Source organism: Salvia splendens, chromosome 3, assembly GCF_004379255.2.
Source record: "Salvia splendens isolate huo1 chromosome 3, SspV2, whole genome shotgun sequence".
In the NCBI taxonomy this organism is placed as follows: Eukaryota; Viridiplantae; Streptophyta; class Magnoliopsida; order Lamiales; family Lamiaceae; genus Salvia; species Salvia splendens.
This window is the reverse complement of record NC_056034.1, coordinates 35635034-35652930: the sequence shown is the minus strand read 5'-3', so window position 1 is coordinate 35652930 and position 17897 is coordinate 35635034. Positions and strand designations below refer to the sequence as shown.

Genomic DNA, 17897 nt, shown 5'->3' with positions numbered 1-17897 from the left:
GTGATTTTTTCCCCTTCTTCTTCTTCTTCTTCTTCTTCTTCTTCTTCTTCTTCTTCTTCTTCTTCAGAAATAAGGTGTGGTCGGAATTGCTCTGCTGATAGTCATATTTCTTCATTACTTTGGTGAACCTCCCAAACCAAGCTCTTGGAGATTGTTTCAACCCGTATAACGTTCTCTTCAACAGACAGACTTCCTCATCTGCAAATTCATCCTCAAAGCCCGGAGAAGCCTCCATATATACCTCATTTTTCAACTCACCATGCAAAAATGCGTTGGTTACATCAAACTGGTGTAGGGGCTAATCTTTATTGGCTGCCACGGATAACAGTACTCTGACAGTATTCATCTTGGCTACCGGAGAGAAGGTTTCTGAGTAGTCAACTCCATAGGTTTGAGTGTATCCCATTTGCAACAAGATGAGCTTTGTGTCTTTCAATAGATCCATCAGGCCGTCGCTTGATCGTGAAGACCCATCAGCATCCTGCAGGTTTCTTTCCCTCTGGCAATAAACATTTGACCCATGTGTGATTCCTTGCTAGAGCTTTCAGTTCTAGCATCATTGCCTCCCTCCAGTGTTTGATTTTTTTGGCCTCCATCAATGTCTGTGGAATCTCCTCCTCTACGTATAATGCTTCCTCAAATGCTCTTGCCATCTTTGTCAAATTAGCTTTTGCCACATTTCCAATTGCATATCGTGGTCGTCTGGTTTCCCTCTCTGGAGAATATCGCTTTGGTGGAACTCCCCGAGTAGAGATGCCCACCGGTTCCGGTTCCGGCGGTTAACCGCCGAACCGGAACCGTATCAATTTTTTCGAACCGGAACCGTCGCATTTGGAACCGCGGTCCGGTTCCGGTTCAAGATTTTCGAACCGGAACCGTCACCGAACCGCCGGTTTTGGACGGTTCGGAACCGCCGGTTAACCGGTGGTTTCACGATTCCGGTGAGAAAACCGAGGCGGCAGCGGGGGCAGCTTTTTCAGCCAGTTTTGTCAGCCAAAACCGGCGGTTAACCGCGAAAACCGGTGTTTTTTCAGTTCTGGTGCGGAACACGAGGCAGAAGGTTTGTTGACCGAACCGGCAGTTTTGGCGGTGAAACCGGCGGTTCCGACGGTTTTCTGCCAAAACCGCTGATTTTCCGAAATTTAATTTTTTTTTAAATTTTGATTTTGAATTCAAACTCATCCATTATCCCCCCATTTCATGTTTTTTTATTTACGTTCCGTCGACACTTGTAAATTATATTACATTGTTGTATGTTGTATACTTGTATATGTATTGTAAATTGTAATGTATCGTTGTCCGTTACAACTCAAATTCAATAAAATTGATATCATTTTCACCTTATTCGTCTTATTTCAATTTAAATTATCCGTTGTCTTGTTCCAATTTGTTGTATAAGTCCAAATTTCAAATTACATAGAACCGTGAAACCGCCGGTTTTTGAACCGGAACCGTGTAAACCGTCCGAAAACCAGCAGTTCCGAACCGGAACCGGAACTGCCGGTTTTTGAACCGGAACTAGAACCGTGAAATAGCCTCACGGTCCGGTTCCGGTTCCGAACCGGAACCGCCGGTTTTGGAACCGTGGGCAACACTATCCCCGAGTACTCCTCGAAGGTAGGATGTATCGTCCAGTGTCTCCATCTATGACTTCATCAAATATGTCTATATTAGTAGTCACAAGAATCCCAGTAAGATTGTTTACCTCAGATACCGAAGAGAATGATGCTGGCTGGACACTTAATTCCACAGGCTGAGTAGTGTTTAAGACAGGCTCGCCGACAGATGTAGCTGGCTCGGGTGGCCCTTCAGTGAGAGTATGATTATGGGACACAGGTAACCAACTTAGCATGTCATCAGTTATAAGATCATTTATTCCCCCCCCCCTGATTGGTAAGTTGGGCGTTATAGAAGAATTCAGTTTCGAGAAAGGTGCAGTTCATCGTGGTTATAACTTGTCGGGTTTTTGGATCATAACATCGATATCCCTTCTGATTGAACCCATACCCGATAAACACACATTTAACAGCGCATAGGGACAGTTTCGATCGCTCATGTTTCGGGACATGAACGAAGACAGAGCAGCCAAATATACGAGGGTCAAGGGACAGTGAATGTGGGACTTTTGTTAGGGTGGACAAAACTTGGAGGGGATTTTTCTAGTCAAGTATTTTTGTTGGTAGGCGGTTTAAAAGGTAGACAGAAGTGGAAATTGCTTCAGGCCAGAAAAAATTTGGGACTTTTGAATCAAAGAGAATAGCTCTAGTCATTTCGAGAATGATACAGTTTTTACGCTCGGCTACCCCATTTTGCTCGGGAGTGTAGGCACATGAAGTTTGGTGCACTAGACCCCTTTCCACACAAAATTCTTTCATCCTAGAGTTGACATACTCTCCCCCATTTTTAGATCGTATAATCTTTATTTTTGTACTAAACTGGGTAAGAATCATAGTATAAAACTCAGTAAACTTAGAGAAGACATCAGACTTATTTTTAAAAATACACCCATGTCATACGTGTGCAATCATCAATGAACGACACAAAATATCGAAATCCATTTCCCCCAAGAACAGGTGAAGGTCCCCAAACATCCGTATGAATCAAAGAAAAAATAGAATCAACTCTAGTATTACTGGGTTTAAATAACTGTCTGTGGCTCTTGGCCAAAACACAAGTTTCACACTCAAAATTCGAATTCTTAATAAAATGCGGAAATAAAATGTTCAAATAACTAGAAGACGGGTGTCCTAACCGCCTGTGCCATAACCATATTTCTAGCTCCAAAGTTCCGTGAGCTAGCATCGCCCTGCCAGTTTGAGCTATCTCGTCCACGTAGTACAGCCCGCGTCGCTCAGTGCCACACCCAATGATCGTCCCCGTCCGGATATCCTGTAGGAAACAAAATTTTGGATGCATTAGGAGAGTGCAATTGAGTTCCCTTGTCACATGACTAATAGACATCAACTATTGAGATAATGACGGAACATAAAGATAATTTGAAATTTTCAGAGTAGGTGAAATTTGGACAGTTCCCGCCCCTTCAACAATTGCAAGATCTCCCCCAGCAGTCTCAACATGTGTTCGTTTTGTTTGAAATAATTCCCCAAAGTCAGATCTATCATATGTCATTGTATCAGTTGCCCCACAATCGAATACCCAACCCCTATCATCTTCTACACAATTGTCTTTAGCTAGACATGCAGTTCCTATTTCAGATTCATCAAACTCATTTTCTAAAACAGAAAAACGATTTTCACACATAACTGGAGGGTTATATGTAAATAATTGAATTTCTGTGGGCCAATTTCGTATTTGGTGGATTTTTTGGGGTCAATTCTCGGCCCCTTAGGTTTCTGGGGGTCAAATTGTTGTTTCAACAAAGTAGGGGGCTGATCTTCAAATAAATGAGGTCTTTTACATAATAAAGGCAAAGTTTGTGGGTCTAGGGATAAATCCCCAAACCCAATACCTCCAAATTGGGCAAAGTGAGCCCTCGCAGCTTCCTCCTTCTTCCCCTCCGCTTGTCCCGTCGCCCACCAGTTGCTAGCCACTGCCGGAGCGTCCGCCGGTCTGCAGCCGCCGACCTCAGCGCCGACGGTCTCATGGTTGCCCGCTGGGGCGACAAATCGGTCACCCCCTTCATCTCCTTCTTTGCCAATCGCCGACCTCCCTTTCGCCGTCTGGTTTCGATTAAGTTTGTGGCAGTCTTCCCACCACTCCGGGTAGCCGATCACTTGAAAGCAGGTCTCTTTCATGTGTTTCGTCATTCCACACACGGTGCAAAAATTGGTAATTGTTGGTAATGAATTTGGTCTTGTTTCTGTTTTCAGGTTGGGTGACTGATCGTCTCTGGTTTTGACGTTTGCCGGATTTTGGTCGAAAGTTTGGGAAAGGTATTGGAACGATGATGAGAATTTTCTGAGTTCCAACAATCGTTTTTTTTATTTTTGGATTTAGGATCGAACTCTTGCTCGTGATATCATATTGAATTGTATTGGGGAAAATGTATCAATTGTATTGAATGAATAATTACGTTTACAGTGATCACCCTTTATAGAGGAAATGCAGTAGTGAGCAAGAAATACACCTAAAATTATACACACTCTATATGGAAATAAATCTCATGATATCCTCCTAATTTGTTCGTATATTCTAACAATATGTACTCAAGACAACTTTCAGGATTACGAAGCTGCTTGAAGAATCTGAGCACATGCATCTGCTCGCAATTTCTGAGCATGTGGAGGTGCTCGCACAGGGTACTCTGAATGTACGCATAAGGGTGCATCGACCAGTTGCCGAACACCATCGGTGCTCGAAAAATATTGTGACAAATCAAATACCAACCGAGCAATTTCTCCGTTAACTGCGAGTTTTTTTTATATTGTTGCAATGCATCTTTTTTAAGTACTACCTTTTAAAACAGTTGGATGCATTTTTAATACAATGCATCTTGTTGCACTACAAGTACCTATTAAATCAGCTGGATATTATTTGAAATGCAAAGCACCTTTTTACACTCTCTCTAACAAACACAAGCAGTCAAGCACAAAATACTCCAATTTACGGCTAGATATTATTTTAAATGCAATGCACCTTTTTACACAACATTTTAGCTATTATTTTTTCTCTAACAAACACAAACACACACAAATACTCTAATTTCTCTTTCATATCATATGTTTTTTGACGGATTGTTTTACACAAACACAAATACTCTAATTTTGTTACTAATTCTTATCTCTTTCATCTCTTTGTTTTTACTAATTGTTTTTATGTGGCTGAATAAAATCAAAATATATCTATTGTCAAAACTCATAATTATGGTAATTTCATACACCTGTAATGAACATTTTATTTATGTATGATGGACTATCTTCTCCCTAAGTATGCACACGGTACAAAAACCGTCGGTTCCGGTTCAGAATCGGCGGTTCACGGTTCAGAAAATCGTTGAACCTGAACCGGCCCGGCAAGAATTTAGGCGGTTCCGGTTCCTGTTCCGGTTCAAAAAACCGCCGGTTCCGGCTGCGGTACAGGGCCGGTTCGGCGGTTCATTTTTTTTTGCATTTTAATCTTTATTTATCTATGGAATGTGCGTAAATAAAATTCAAACAATAGCGGTGAAAATTGCAATTTTATTGATATTATTTAAACGGGACTACAAGTTACAACAATTACAATTTATAGAAGACTTGAAGTCTTAAACAGTAAATTTAAAAAATATACTTGTAAATTTCAACGAGACTACAACGAATCTATTTACCAATTACAAAAAAGACTTGATGTTTTGAAAAATAAATTTATAAGTATATACTCTTGGTCGGCGAAGGAAATGTTTCTACATAACTAAATCGAGTACACCTTTAGCAATTCAACCTTAAATGTTGCGTTTAGTTTAACAATCAACAATCATGGTAGAATTGTCAAAAGTTTCCGGATTTAGTCCTATAGAGAAGTGTCATTCACCGACTAGAGTATATACAAATACAATTATTTAATTGTAATTGCATATTTTTAAAGTAGAAACAAATGAAAAAAGGGAAATAAAAGAAAAAGGACTTGAGCTCAACTTAAATTTAAAATTTGGCTTGGCCGGCGGTTGACGGTTGGTCTACACTTCATCCTCGGTGTATTCTTCACCTTCTTTCTCTACAAGAGTATCCCAATATGGTTCTTGTTCTCTTATTTCAGCTTTGGCACAATCATAAAGTAACATAACGGCTTTCATATTTCTCACGGAGAAGTTACTTCTTGTTTCATCCAAGACACGTGATCCAACACTAAAAGCGGACTCGACGGCGACAATGGAAGCCGGAACTGAAAAAATCTCCTTGGCCATTGACGCAAGTATGAGAAAATCTTTCTCGTGTGTTCCCCACCAATCGAGGACGTCGATTTGGGCGGGAGTAGGACCTTCATCACTAAAGGAAAAGAGTGAATCGTAATATAAATCTAACTCACTTACCATACCTGAGGTTGACCTTCCGCCGGTGTTGTAGCTGTATAGGTCGGCTAATTGGGATTGCGTGTCGGGGTCATCATAATCAGTTTGAAATGTGAAGCTAAAATTATGTTGTTGAGGAGGGGTAGGTCTAGATCTAACTTGGTGGGTATTGTTATACTTGGTTTAATACTCGGTATAGAGAGCACACAAGTTAAACTCGAAGGTTTGTTGGACAATTGACCGGTTCGGGAGGTTTATTTGAAATGTTTCAAATAGGTTTACTCTCAATTGACCGTCATCGGGAGGTTTATTTGAAATGTTTCAGATAGGTTTACTCGAAGATCAATAGAATTGTTATAATAAAAATCTAAAATCTTAGAGGTACCGACTAATTTCCATTTCGGATGCAGGACCTTTGCAATAAAAAACACCGTCGGAATCTCACTAAAATACTTAAGCCATTTGTCAATCATATAATATAAAAACACACATCAGTTCAGGAGAAGAAATATTATTTTTTTCATTGTTTTTTTAAAACCAAGTGATATACATGCAATATTCTAAAACACAAACATCTGTACAATAATAAACACCAGATAATTCAACAGTCGCATTTTTGAAAATTTTGAACAATCTAAATAAACTCATGCTTTGTTCACAACAACTATGCGACAGATATAAATCAGAAACCAGATAAGTTCTAAAAAAATCACACAGAATCTTTATGCCCCAAAGTAGAACTCTGACAATCATACGTCGAATTCCATCTATGAGACACATCAATGACAAAATTTGTATACGTTACCTTCTTTTGATGGCAATATTTTTTCCAAACTTTGTCAATAGCCGGCTTTTGATGGATCAATCTAATTGTAGTTCTAATAGGAGTAACAAGCTTTTGCCATAATTCAAGCGCATCTTGAACACATAAATTCAAAGAATGAACTACATAAATGGTACCTGATCTTTCACTTTCGCACATACATGGTACCTGGTCTTTATTTTATATCGTTTTTGGTATCTATAAATCACACTTTTGGTACCTGATGCAATTTTCACCCCAAAATGTCCTCTAAACAAATACATTTTCATTTTATGTCAAAGAGGATATTTTGGGCATACACAAAACTAGTACCGAAAGTGATATTACAGTATCTTCTCTCATTCTCCTCACTCTTTATACTATTATTATTAATCAATATTAATATTATTATTTTGATGTTATTAATTAATAATTAATTTATTTTTTAATATCATTAAAATATACTTCATCCGTCCCATCTCAAGTGATTGACTGTTTTTCGTCACGTGTTTGGGGAAAATGATAATAAATAGTTAAAATGGAGAGAAAGTAAAATAAGTAAGAGAATAATGTAGATACAACTCTCCTCTATATTATTCCCTCTTTTACTTTACTTTCTCTCCACTTAAATTATTTATTATCATCTTCGCAAAACAACGGTAAAAAAAATTAATCACTTGAGTTGGAACGAAGGGAGTACTTAACTATAATTATAGTTATAATTATATTTAATTATTATAATAATATTTTTATTGTTATAATACTAAAAGCGAGTAATTAATAAATAATTATAGTATAATTATTTAAATTATGAATCATATAATATTATATAATAATAATTATTATTATTATTGTTATAATTATTTTATATTAAATTAATAACCAATCAATATTTTCTTAATAAAAATTTAAAATTGTGAATTGTATTTATAATGATATAAAGAGTTGAATATTTTTAGTTAGGTGTTTCAATCTTAAAATGAGTATAAAATAATTTAATAAAAAAATTTCAATTAATTTAATTACTTTAATAATTAATTTAATTAGGTGTTTTGTCCTTGATTTATATTATGAATGCAATTAGATGTATGTATAAAACACTAAAAAGAAAGAAAGAAAATAAGAGAAATGAAAAAAGATGAAACATAAACTATGGAGGAAAAAGAAAGAAGAAAGGAAGATAAAATACTAAGGGCTCGTTTGATAAGTGATGTGGGATATACCAAGGTTAGTTAGTGATCTAGATTTAAAGCCAAGTTAGGAAAAGATATAATTTTAATAACACACGTTTGATAACCTAGTTAATTATTTTTCTAAAAAGCCCACTTTGTTTGATAGGGAAGTTATGAAATAAGAAATAAATATGCAATGACAAATTTGACCTTGATAAATTCATTTATTTCATGGATTGTCCTTTGTATTGACCTAATCAAATCTTTTAAATTCCATAATATTTTATGTGTCAATCAAAAAGAATATCACATTTGGTTCTTTTTTCCCTCATTATTATCACGGCAGAATACATTTGGTTAAGAGCGAATATGGTAACAAATCAAATCTTTTAATTCCTATATAATCTACGCGGGTAACAAAAAACAATATCAAAAATTTGGCTCTCTTTTTTCCCTCCTTATTTCTGAGGCGGCTCCCTCTAAACCTAAATTATTGATTGTATTTATTTCATATATATACTCTACGTGATAGAAACAAAAAAAGAACATCATATTTCGCTCTCTTTTTCCCCTCCTTATTCCTCAAGCAGCTTCGTTCTTGTGCACGGTTCTTCGAAAGGTAAATAAACTTCTGTTACTAGTATTAGGTTCTCTATTAAATCTTACTAAAAATCTTCACGTGTTGAGTTTTTTCACTATATGTGTGTGATTGTCATGGCCAAACATGATGTAGATAGTTTTTCTAGGCTACATGGCTGATTTTCGGGGTAGCAAAGCAAATATGCACTCCTCTTCTGGTGGTCGCGGTTTGTGTTATAATAATTTATTTGGCTTTCGTTAATTCCGCAAAATCATATGCATTGAATTTGGTCTGTTTTTTCATGATATTATGATCAGGAACTAGCGGGGGTCTTCGGCCCCAACAACCCAAAAGCGAAAGGACTCGGCGTATTTGGACTGATCGGGAGGAAGGGGTTTTACTTGCGACCTTGAAGGAGCTCGTTGCTCAGGGTTGGAAATCTGATAATAGATTTTGCGCTGGATACCTTGTTAGACTGGAAGAGGCGCTACGCTGTGAGTTTTCAACAACGGATCTGAAGGTTAATCCCGATATCATATCGAAGGTGTCTGCATGGAAAAAGAGTTATTACTCTCTTCAACAGATCCTTAATCTAAGTGGTGTCGGTTTTAATCTGAATGAAGACCACAAAATCGACTGTGATGATCAACAGTGGACAGACATTGTGAAGGTATGCTTGTGTATAGAAACTGAATTGATTACAATAATCTGTAGTATATCACGTCCCTTGAAGGAAAAGAAGTAAAAATAAATTTGGCCAATTTTTATTCACCGTGACTAGGACGTGGCTTGATTAATTTTCTTTTCTTTGAGAAAAAGTGATTTATCATTCTCAAATCTTCTATACTTTAGTTTCATTGCAGATAAAAAATCTTCTTTAATGATCGTGAAGGTATGATAACTGAAGCTAAATTTTCTTAATTTATTTTTGCATAAAGATGGAAATGCAAGGTTCATGCGTGGCAAATCATGGCCCTACTTTGACGAATGGAAGGAGATTTTTGGTAAGGATCGAGCCAATGGGGAAGGCGCGAAGGACATAATGGATGCAGTAAACAACATATGCTGATGGTGTTGGAGCAATTATTGCCGAAATGATATCATATTTTCGATTGGTGATATAATAGACTAAGATAATCCTTTTTGGTGATGATTTTTTAGACTTAGTACTGTTTTTTGAACTTATATCTATTGTTGCGTACAATGAATTTTTTTAAACTTGGTAATATTATTTTGAACCAATATCTAATTTGTTTTTGCTCATTTTTCCTTTTCATTCTTACATTCTACTGTCTATTGTTTTCAAGTAAAACAAAGATTTCTGTGAGAGTAGAGCTCTTAGGTAAAACTCACTCTAGCATCTAAGGTAAAACTCACCTTAGCAAGATGCAAACACACAAGAAAGCAACCACCATTGGAGTTATTCCACATCTTTGTTTGAGAGGCTTTTAACGCCATCTAACTGGAGAGCGTCAGCCAAGTTATCTGACAATTTATTTATCGAATCAGTAGCAAGAGTCGCCGTCGTATTTCCAGTAGGAGTAGCTCGCTGTTTTGCCTTCCTGTCTAGCAAGGCTTTCTCTCGCTCATCATAGAAGTTAAAATCATCAAGAAGAGATGTGTCAGCATCATGGTTCTTGAAGATCATTAACATGTCAATTCCTTGTTCTAGCTTCACCTAAAATACAGAAATACCAATCCTTTGGGTTCTGCGGTGATATTGAAGCGTTTGATCATGAGCAGGGTCAACAAAGCTTCCTTTGGCACTCAATTGGAAATTTGTATTTTTATGATGTGGTTAAACATGTATCACGACATTGCCAAATATTTATACTTAATTGTTGTTTAGTTGCTTAAGCCTACCTTTAAGTTAATTGTGTTTGTATTATTCAAATGAAACGTTATGCACATTATAAGTTGAAAACGATCGTTGCCCAATACTGGGAAAATGTGTTAAATATTTGAAATTCAATTTATTTATCTGTTGGCAATTGGTTTGATTTTTTTTATTTATATGAGATGTATTCTATGGGATGATGTATTGGTACTACTCAGTATATTTAGACAGCGTAGTGTGATCATATTAACGATTTCAATCACATTTGTTATCCTTGCTAGTTATATCCCAATTGCTAAATAAGTTTTTTCATACTCTTGTGAATTGCAGGAAGACAAGATTGCTGTTCTTGTAGGCCCTGTGACAGATGATATTCGGGTGCATGACATCCCTGCCATGAAGGTTGAAAACAGTGTAGCAAGTTAACTCATATATTGTTTTTCATTAAGTTGAGAAACTGATGAATCAAAATGTTGATGTTACTATCTTGTTGTCTTCTTTTTAAACTAGTTTTGCAAGCCTAATTTAAACAATGGAAATAATGGATCAAGTTAGTCATATGCATCAACCCATTAAAACAAGATGATTAAAGGTTAGCACACACACAGATCCAACCATCTTAGCTACCCCACAAAACTGTCCACTGGCATCTCAGTTCAAGAATCTTACAGAAAAAAAGAGAAAGGTTGGACAAATGCCCTCCATTTCTTTTGCTTCATTATACGAAAGAAAGAAAGCAACGACCATTCATTAAAAGTAAAAAAGTTCATAAACTACAAAAATGGACATCATGTTTAACTTGTTCAGCAAAACATAAATATAAAAATGGAGAAATAATAATACTAGATACTAGTTCCACTACCTATTGCAAATCTAAATAATTCAAGCACAATAGATATGAACAATAGAACTAGTTGGACTTCAAATTCTTTCTAGAGCCATTGCACCATGATTGTGCAGCCTTGCCCAAACACTAAAGACATTTTCCCCTACACAACTGCAATCCAGCACCAACATCGTGTCATCATGCCCCGACACCAGTCTCTACACATCAAAAAACAAAACAGAAACATAATTTAGTGGAAAAATATATAAAACACTTGCATAAAATTTAAATGAAATAATACATATTGCAATTGCACGCGCATGGTTCCACATGGCTTGCGCCATTTCTTCGCGTTTTTGGTTCCACTCCGTTGAAGGTTCTACCCCATCCACAAATTCTATCACTTCGTCATCATGTTCAACATCCTTATCACCTTAAACACCATCTATTTCTTGCTATATTGGATCAGATGTCATCTCAGAGCGAATAAAATTTTGAAGTAAAAACAAGCCATAATTAACCGAATTTGGACTTTAATCGGGTAGAATGCTGCACTACGCAGAATTCCCCAACTCATTTTTAGCACAGCAAAGGCTCTCTCAATTACATTACGTGCTCTGGTGTGTCTCATGTTAAATATTTCCTTTGTTCTGCGGCATTTCTGCAATAGGGCCCCAATCCTTTAAATGGTAACGTACAGCTTTGTATGGAGTCAAGAACCCATCGTTGTTTGCGTATCCATTGTCGCACAAGTAATAATTCCCTATGTTCATGCCACAAAATAAAACAAAAATTCAAAAGTGACCAAATATTTAAAAAATTATGCAAGCCGAAACAATGTGTGGAGCAATAGGTGTGTGATATCTTAATTACCTTTTGGTACTCGCAATCCATGAACCCGGTTGACTGCGTCACGAAGTACTCTAGAATCTACAGCCGAGCCTTCCCATCCCGGTAAAACATAAACAAACCTCATATATCGATCACACGCAGCCAATGTGTTTGTCGATATTTGTCCCTTCTGTGTCTGATACCTTGGCTTGTCTATATTAGGCACAAGCATGTTGATATACATCCCATCAAGGGCTCCCAGACAACCCTATAATTTTCGACAACAAAATGAGCAATAATGAATTGGTTTAATGAGTAGTAGAATCAACACATATAAAGTTACCTTAAACCACTTCCATCGTGGATCAAGGCAATCGTCGGTTATTGGGTCAGGCTTCACCAAAAAAAGGGTGTGCATCTTTAAAATCGCAATTAGAACACGATGTACATAGTGAGATATTGTCTGTCCTGATCTCCAAAAATCAAATTTAGCAATCCTATTCTTTTTATGGTGTGCTAAGATACCTAAGAATATAGCTACTTGCTCCTCCACAAGAACATATTTCCCATCCTTAAGACCCCCTATGTGTCTAAGTAATTGGCATAACCTCCCAAACGTGTTACGGTCCATTCGAAGGTTGTCCACACAATCGACATCTGTGACTCCTACTAACCTATCCATGTGCTTAACTTGACTTGGCATCCGACTTATTATGGTGAATGCTTTTCTAGCTGCTGCTCATATGTGACTCCTACGAGTCCTTGCAGCTATTAGGTAAAGAATACACATTGTTTCAAACCTGTAGTTGTGCAAGATGTCCTCAAGTATTAAGGCAATTGATGCATCCGATAATTTATGAGTCTCCATAACACTGTTACCTGATAGAAAACATAATAATCTGACTATATATTAGACAACAATTCACTTGCAAATGATTTAAATACACAAACATATAAGGCAAACCTTTAACAAAATTTATAAACAATCCAATAATTTGTCAAATAAATCTTATGTTCTATGCTGGATGTATGAACACTAAATTGAACAAGATAAATGACCCAAAGAAAGGCAAAGAAAGACCTACTAAGTTTAATGAACAACTACGATAACTAGCAGAAAAATTTTCACTATAACTACACACATCATCAACAAGATTCTTAAGGAACTTTGTAATGGATTTAATTTTGAAATGGTTGGCATGCCAATTCACTCGGTCACTTTTAAAAGCTTTGTTTGTGGCTAAGATCTGGAGGCAGAATATGGAATTGTGGCTAGAAAATTCTCGATCATCCATAACAAGTCAAAAGTCTAACACCACTGTCAACTGCTCCCTCCCTCTCCCTCATGCATCAATCTTCACTAGAGAGAGAGAGCGTGCTGCTCCAAAAATCTCCACTACATGTAATTGTTTTTACTACATGATACCATATTGAACAGAATATTGAATTCATTGTATCCGATCACAATTCCATCGCATAATTTATATCTATTCCATTGGGGGCAGAAAAATTCAATCGCAATAGACAACAAATTTATAACTCACAAAGAATTTCATAGTGAAAAAGCTAATAGAGAATAGCGAAAGAACGGAAAATGAAGAACTGACCAGATGAAATCCTTGTAGATGAAATTTCAAAGAGACCGTCTTCTGGCCAACTTGTCGAAAAAAAGAAAAAAAGCAAGAACAGAGAGGGAGAAATTATAGAAAAAGAATGAATCTAGATAGAGAAGAGGCAGATCGTCCTCAAATTGTAGTGAATACGACTCTGCAAATCCGCCTCTTATGTCAACGATGGAGGATTGTGTGAATGGAAGATTGACGGCAAAAGGGTATGAAGGAGATTTTTTATTTTATCTGGATCCATAAATTGAAGTAGGAATAGTATCCCACCAAAATGGTAAGATACGTATCTGCATATTTTGAGGCATTATCTGCAGGCACAAGATGGGCCATAGTGAATTACACGGGCTTCATGATAGTGTAAATAGGATATCAAACATTTAGAAATAAATGGATATATATCTATATCTTGGCTTTACTAGCTTATCAAACGAGCCCTAAAAAGAAAGAAGAAGAAACTAAAGAAGAAAAACAGAAATAAGAAAGGGAAAAACACATGTTTGGTACCATTTAATTGAAATTTCTAAAAATATCCCCCATAACAAAAAAATCACATGTTTGGTACCTAGGGTTATTTTTGTCATGGGGTACCAAAAACGATATAAAATAAAGATCAGGTACCATTTACGTGTGAAAGTAAAAGATCAGGTACCATTTATGTAGTTCACTCAAATTCAAAATATGACATATGCATCTTTGATGAAAATACTTACCTTCAATAATCAGAGAACAAGACGCAATCAACTGACTAATACTTGCAGTGTTAACAGTTGCATTATCAAAACCAACAAAAAAATATCTTATTGCATAATTGAAATTCATTCAACACTTGAATAATTAAAGAAGCAATTTCGGGTGCAGTGTGTGGTGTAGGAAATTCTCTAAAACCTATTAAACGTTTGTTCAAAGTCCAACTATTGTCCACAAAATGAGTCGTAATGCCCATGTATGAATGTTTATTAAAACAATCAGTCGATACATATGAGCAAATGTTCACTTTGTGTCCCAAGTTGAGTAAGTAACATGATAATTCAATTTTTTTCTCAAAACATTGTCGAACAGTAGATCGTTGAACGATCATTCTACTTAGTACTTTTTTTGCATCTACGTTAAAAGTACTTTGCATAGTTACCTCATATTTTTTGTCAAAGGAAAATGCTTCATTGCAGCCCATCTAGTCATAGCTTCTGTCACATTTTTAGGATCATATTTTAAAAGAGGCGCACCTGATTGAGACGAACCTGAGCCACTGGGAGGGAAGTTTAGTTGGGTTTGGGTAACGGTAGTGCCACATTCTACCGGGTGCTTTGTCATCAAATGACGACAGAGAGTGCCATATCCCACGCCATTCCCAAATTTGTAGATTTTGTCACAATAGTTACAATATGCATGAAACGTCGTTGTCTCTACTAGAGAGTGCGGATCATTAGGACTAGGAACTACCACCGGGACCTTCTTGTAATGTTTAACAAAAATATCATATTTCAATACTTTTTTAGTGGGTGGAGCAGAAGGCATGTCCTCATTTTCGCCGGTGCTAGACGGAATACGAGAATGAGATCCATCATCATTGTTGTTGTCCGAGTCCGGCGATATAGCCACGTTGTACTCGTCATCTTGTTGCCAGTAACTATCACCGTCCCCCTACCTTGTTGCATTTGAGTGAGTAGCATGACAATCCTATGATCTTTTTCAATCTATAAATATTATATAAGTAGAAGGTATGAATTAAGAACACAAAAAAAACAAAAAAAAAACTCAATCTTAAGAAATTATGAATTCTAAAAATAATTTTATTTTTTAGAACTTACTTGCATGCGTTCAGCCTGCAGTCGGAAAACCTCTTCCATAATTTCTCGACGACTAGGTTGTCGGGATCTTTGAGGATGACTACTTTGATCTTGGGCAATTCATTTGCCCCGATCACCACCACGAGAAGAAGACATATTGCAAAGTGAAAGTAGTATCAGAACAAGCTAATTCATTCATTTGTGCCTTGATGGCATCAGTATCAGTATCAGAGAACTTTTGATCGATGGCTTAAAACACTTTCTGTTGAACTAAAACATATTTAAGTTTTTGTTTACAAATGCTGAAATCCCTTTCCATTGAAATGAGTGAGTCCAAAAGGGAGGTTTGACATTTTGAAAAAGACCACAAGCAAACAAGCAGGAGCACAGGAGCATAGAGATGACAACAAAACCAACACAACAACAAGGAAACAGAAATAGAAAAAATGAGATTAATCTAGGGAATGATTCTGACACAACAAGGTCACAAGAAGGAGTCAAGAACAACAGAGCATCTAGTCTCAGGATTTCCCAGCTCATAAACACTCGATTCTTCGAGGGCGCAGGGGGTCACTGAGATAGACTTTAGGCTCGATTGCAACCACAAAGTTTTGACAGACTTCTAGATGTGTTCCTCAAGCAAAATCACTCAAAGATTACAGCCAAGAACCACAGAAAGACAGAAGCACAATGGAAGAGCAAAGACAACCAGGAAGAAATACAATACCGTCCAAGAGACCGAAGCATCTCTTGATTTTTTACCAGATATCCACGAAAGGAGAGAAGGCTTTGTGAATATCACAGCCTTGACTGATCCTAACGTGGCTTTGATACCACTGTTAGGTATAGATCAGTCGAAGGCTAGATATAATCCGAGTAAAACTATTGCAAGTGTGAGGAGATCAACCCTGACAAAACAGATCTGATACAGAAACTACAAGTAATTGCTGCAAACAACAGGATAGTTCGTGAAACACTAAGTAAACTGTTAGTAACTTCAAAACACAATTATCAAATAAACAAAGTAAAAAAGAAGCAACGGGGATTAAGAGAAGAAATCAAAGATTTGATGTGGCTCAAGTTGCACCACGTACAACTACACACATCTATTATATCCGGCCCTCAAACATCCAGCCAACTCCGATTTGCACCAAGGGAGAACACAGATCAACCGCAGTCAATCAAGGAAAGTCACACCGGAACCCTAGATCCACCGCACATCATACACTCAATCCACCGCTTCAACACCAACTACTCCAACACTTAGATCTTGAAGGACTTCCCTCTACCACATAGAAAACCAGCAATAGGTCTAACACACAAGACCAGAAACCAGAGGTTTTTGTAAGCAGCCTCACACAGCCTCACACCTTGAACTCACACCAGAGAGGAAGGAAGAGAAAGGATCTCTCAAGGTTACACAGAGAGAAAGCATCACAATCTAGGGAAGAAAACCCTAGATCTAGAAGAGAGAGGGAAAATAGTTCACCGAGAGAGAAGAGAGAAACTAGAGAGAATGAATTAAGTCGGTGGAGTCTCAGATGGAGTATATAAAAGAGGGTGAGAGCACACCAATCACACACTGACACGTAGCTAGGGTTATAAGACTTGGGCCAGCAAATGGGTAGTGGATATTGGGCCCGAGACTTAATCACTTGGGCCTCCTGCTTAAGGGCACAAATTCTACATGGATGAAATAAGATTTTTTAAAAAATTCAAATTTTAAATTCGACCGGTTTACCGCTGGAACTGGCGATTTAGGGCTGAACCAGTCAGTCCACGGTATCTGACGGAAAACCAACGGTTTCTGAGCGGTTTTGTAGGCCTACGCCTGCCACCTGAAAAGTTGCTGGAACCGGCGTGAAACCGAAGGATTCTAACGAAAATCGCCGGTTTTCTGCACACCTAAAACTGCAAATCTGAAAAGCCTATAGCATATGCTGGAATCGTACTTTTTGACCGCTGAACCAGAGGTTCCGGTTACTTGAAATCTTGAACCTGAACCGAACCGTCCGAACCGTCCCCCGGTTTGAACTGCCACTTTCAGTTTTTGCATGTCTACTCCCCCTGTAATGAACATATGTATATAAATAAAATGTCCATTGCAAGTGCATGAGATCTCCATAGTTACGAGTTTTAACCAAAGATGAAGTTATACTTCTAAACACTCCCTTATTTTTATACTCCCTTCGTCCCATTCTAAGTGGAACATTTTCTTTTCGGCTGAGATTTTATGTAGTTTTATTTTGTGAGTTAATTGGATTGAATAAAGTAAGAGATATGAAAAAAGAAGAGATAGTCGTATTGCCATTTTTAGAAATGTGTCATTTAGAATGGGACATCCCAAAAAAAAAAGAATGTGTCACTTAAAGTGGGACGGATGGAGTATTATCATTGATGCATGCGGAAATGGCATGGGAACAATTTAATCCTCTTACTTCCTAGCAACCGCAATTTCATACTACCTTCGTCACACTGAAGATGTCTATA

At 37.2% G+C, this 17897-nt stretch overlaps 2 protein-coding genes and 1 long non-coding RNA gene across 3 annotated transcripts; 1 reads left to right on the top strand and 2 right to left on the bottom strand.

The window, feature by feature from the left end:
* Nucleotides 1-2609: 2609 nt before the first annotated feature.
* LOC121793725 lies at nucleotides 2610-3832 on the bottom strand. The gene is made up of 2 exons (XM_042191767.1): nucleotides 3470-3832; nucleotides 2610-2889 (listed from the first exon to the last, which is right to left on the bottom strand). The coding sequence occupies exons 1-2, from the start codon at nucleotides 3765-3767 to the stop codon at nucleotides 2852-2854; spliced, it is 336 nt and encodes a 111-aa protein (XP_042047701.1). The 5' UTR covers nucleotides 3768-3832; the 3' UTR covers nucleotides 2610-2851.
* Nucleotides 3603-4038, top strand: LOC121793726. Its single transcript, XR_006049153.1, has 2 exons — nucleotides 3603-3744; nucleotides 3831-4038. It is a non-coding gene; the product is annotated as an uncharacterized LOC121793726 (long non-coding RNA).
* A 7221-nt stretch (nucleotides 4039-11259) lies between these two features.
* LOC121796922 lies at nucleotides 11260-12677 on the bottom strand. Its single transcript, XM_042195684.1, has 5 exons — nucleotides 12521-12677; nucleotides 12339-12463; nucleotides 12038-12263; nucleotides 11863-11927; nucleotides 11260-11382 (listed from the first exon to the last, which is right to left on the bottom strand). Exons 1-5 carry the CDS (start codon nucleotides 12675-12677, stop codon nucleotides 11260-11262), a joined length of 696 nt encoding a protein of 231 aa, XP_042051618.1.
* Between the last annotated feature and the right edge of the window lie 5220 nt (nucleotides 12678-17897).

What these genes read in the sequence shown, in the direction of transcription:
- LOC121793725 (XM_042191767.1), bottom strand. Translation starts at nt 3,767, where the DNA reads ATGACGAAACACATGAAAGAGACCTGCTTTCAAGTGATCGGCTACCCG. An exon ending in TCACTTTGCCCAATTTGGAG is followed by an intron (nt 2,890 to 3,469) that starts GTATTGGGTTTG and finishes TGTTTCCTACAG; the next exon opens with GATATCCGGACGGGGACGAT.
- LOC121796922 (XM_042195684.1), bottom strand. Translation starts at nt 12,677, where the DNA reads ATGGATAGGTTAGTAGGAGTCACAGATGTCGATTGTGTGGACAACCTT. An exon ending in GCAAGTAGCTATATTCTTAG is followed by an intron (nt 12,464 to 12,520) that starts GTATCTTAGCAC and finishes TTTGGAGATCAG; the next exon opens with GACAGACAATATCTCACTAT. An exon ending in TGGATTGCGAGTACCAAAAG is followed by an intron (nt 11,928 to 12,037) that starts GTAATTAAGATA and finishes GCATGAACATAG; the next exon opens with GGAATTATTACTTGTGCGAC.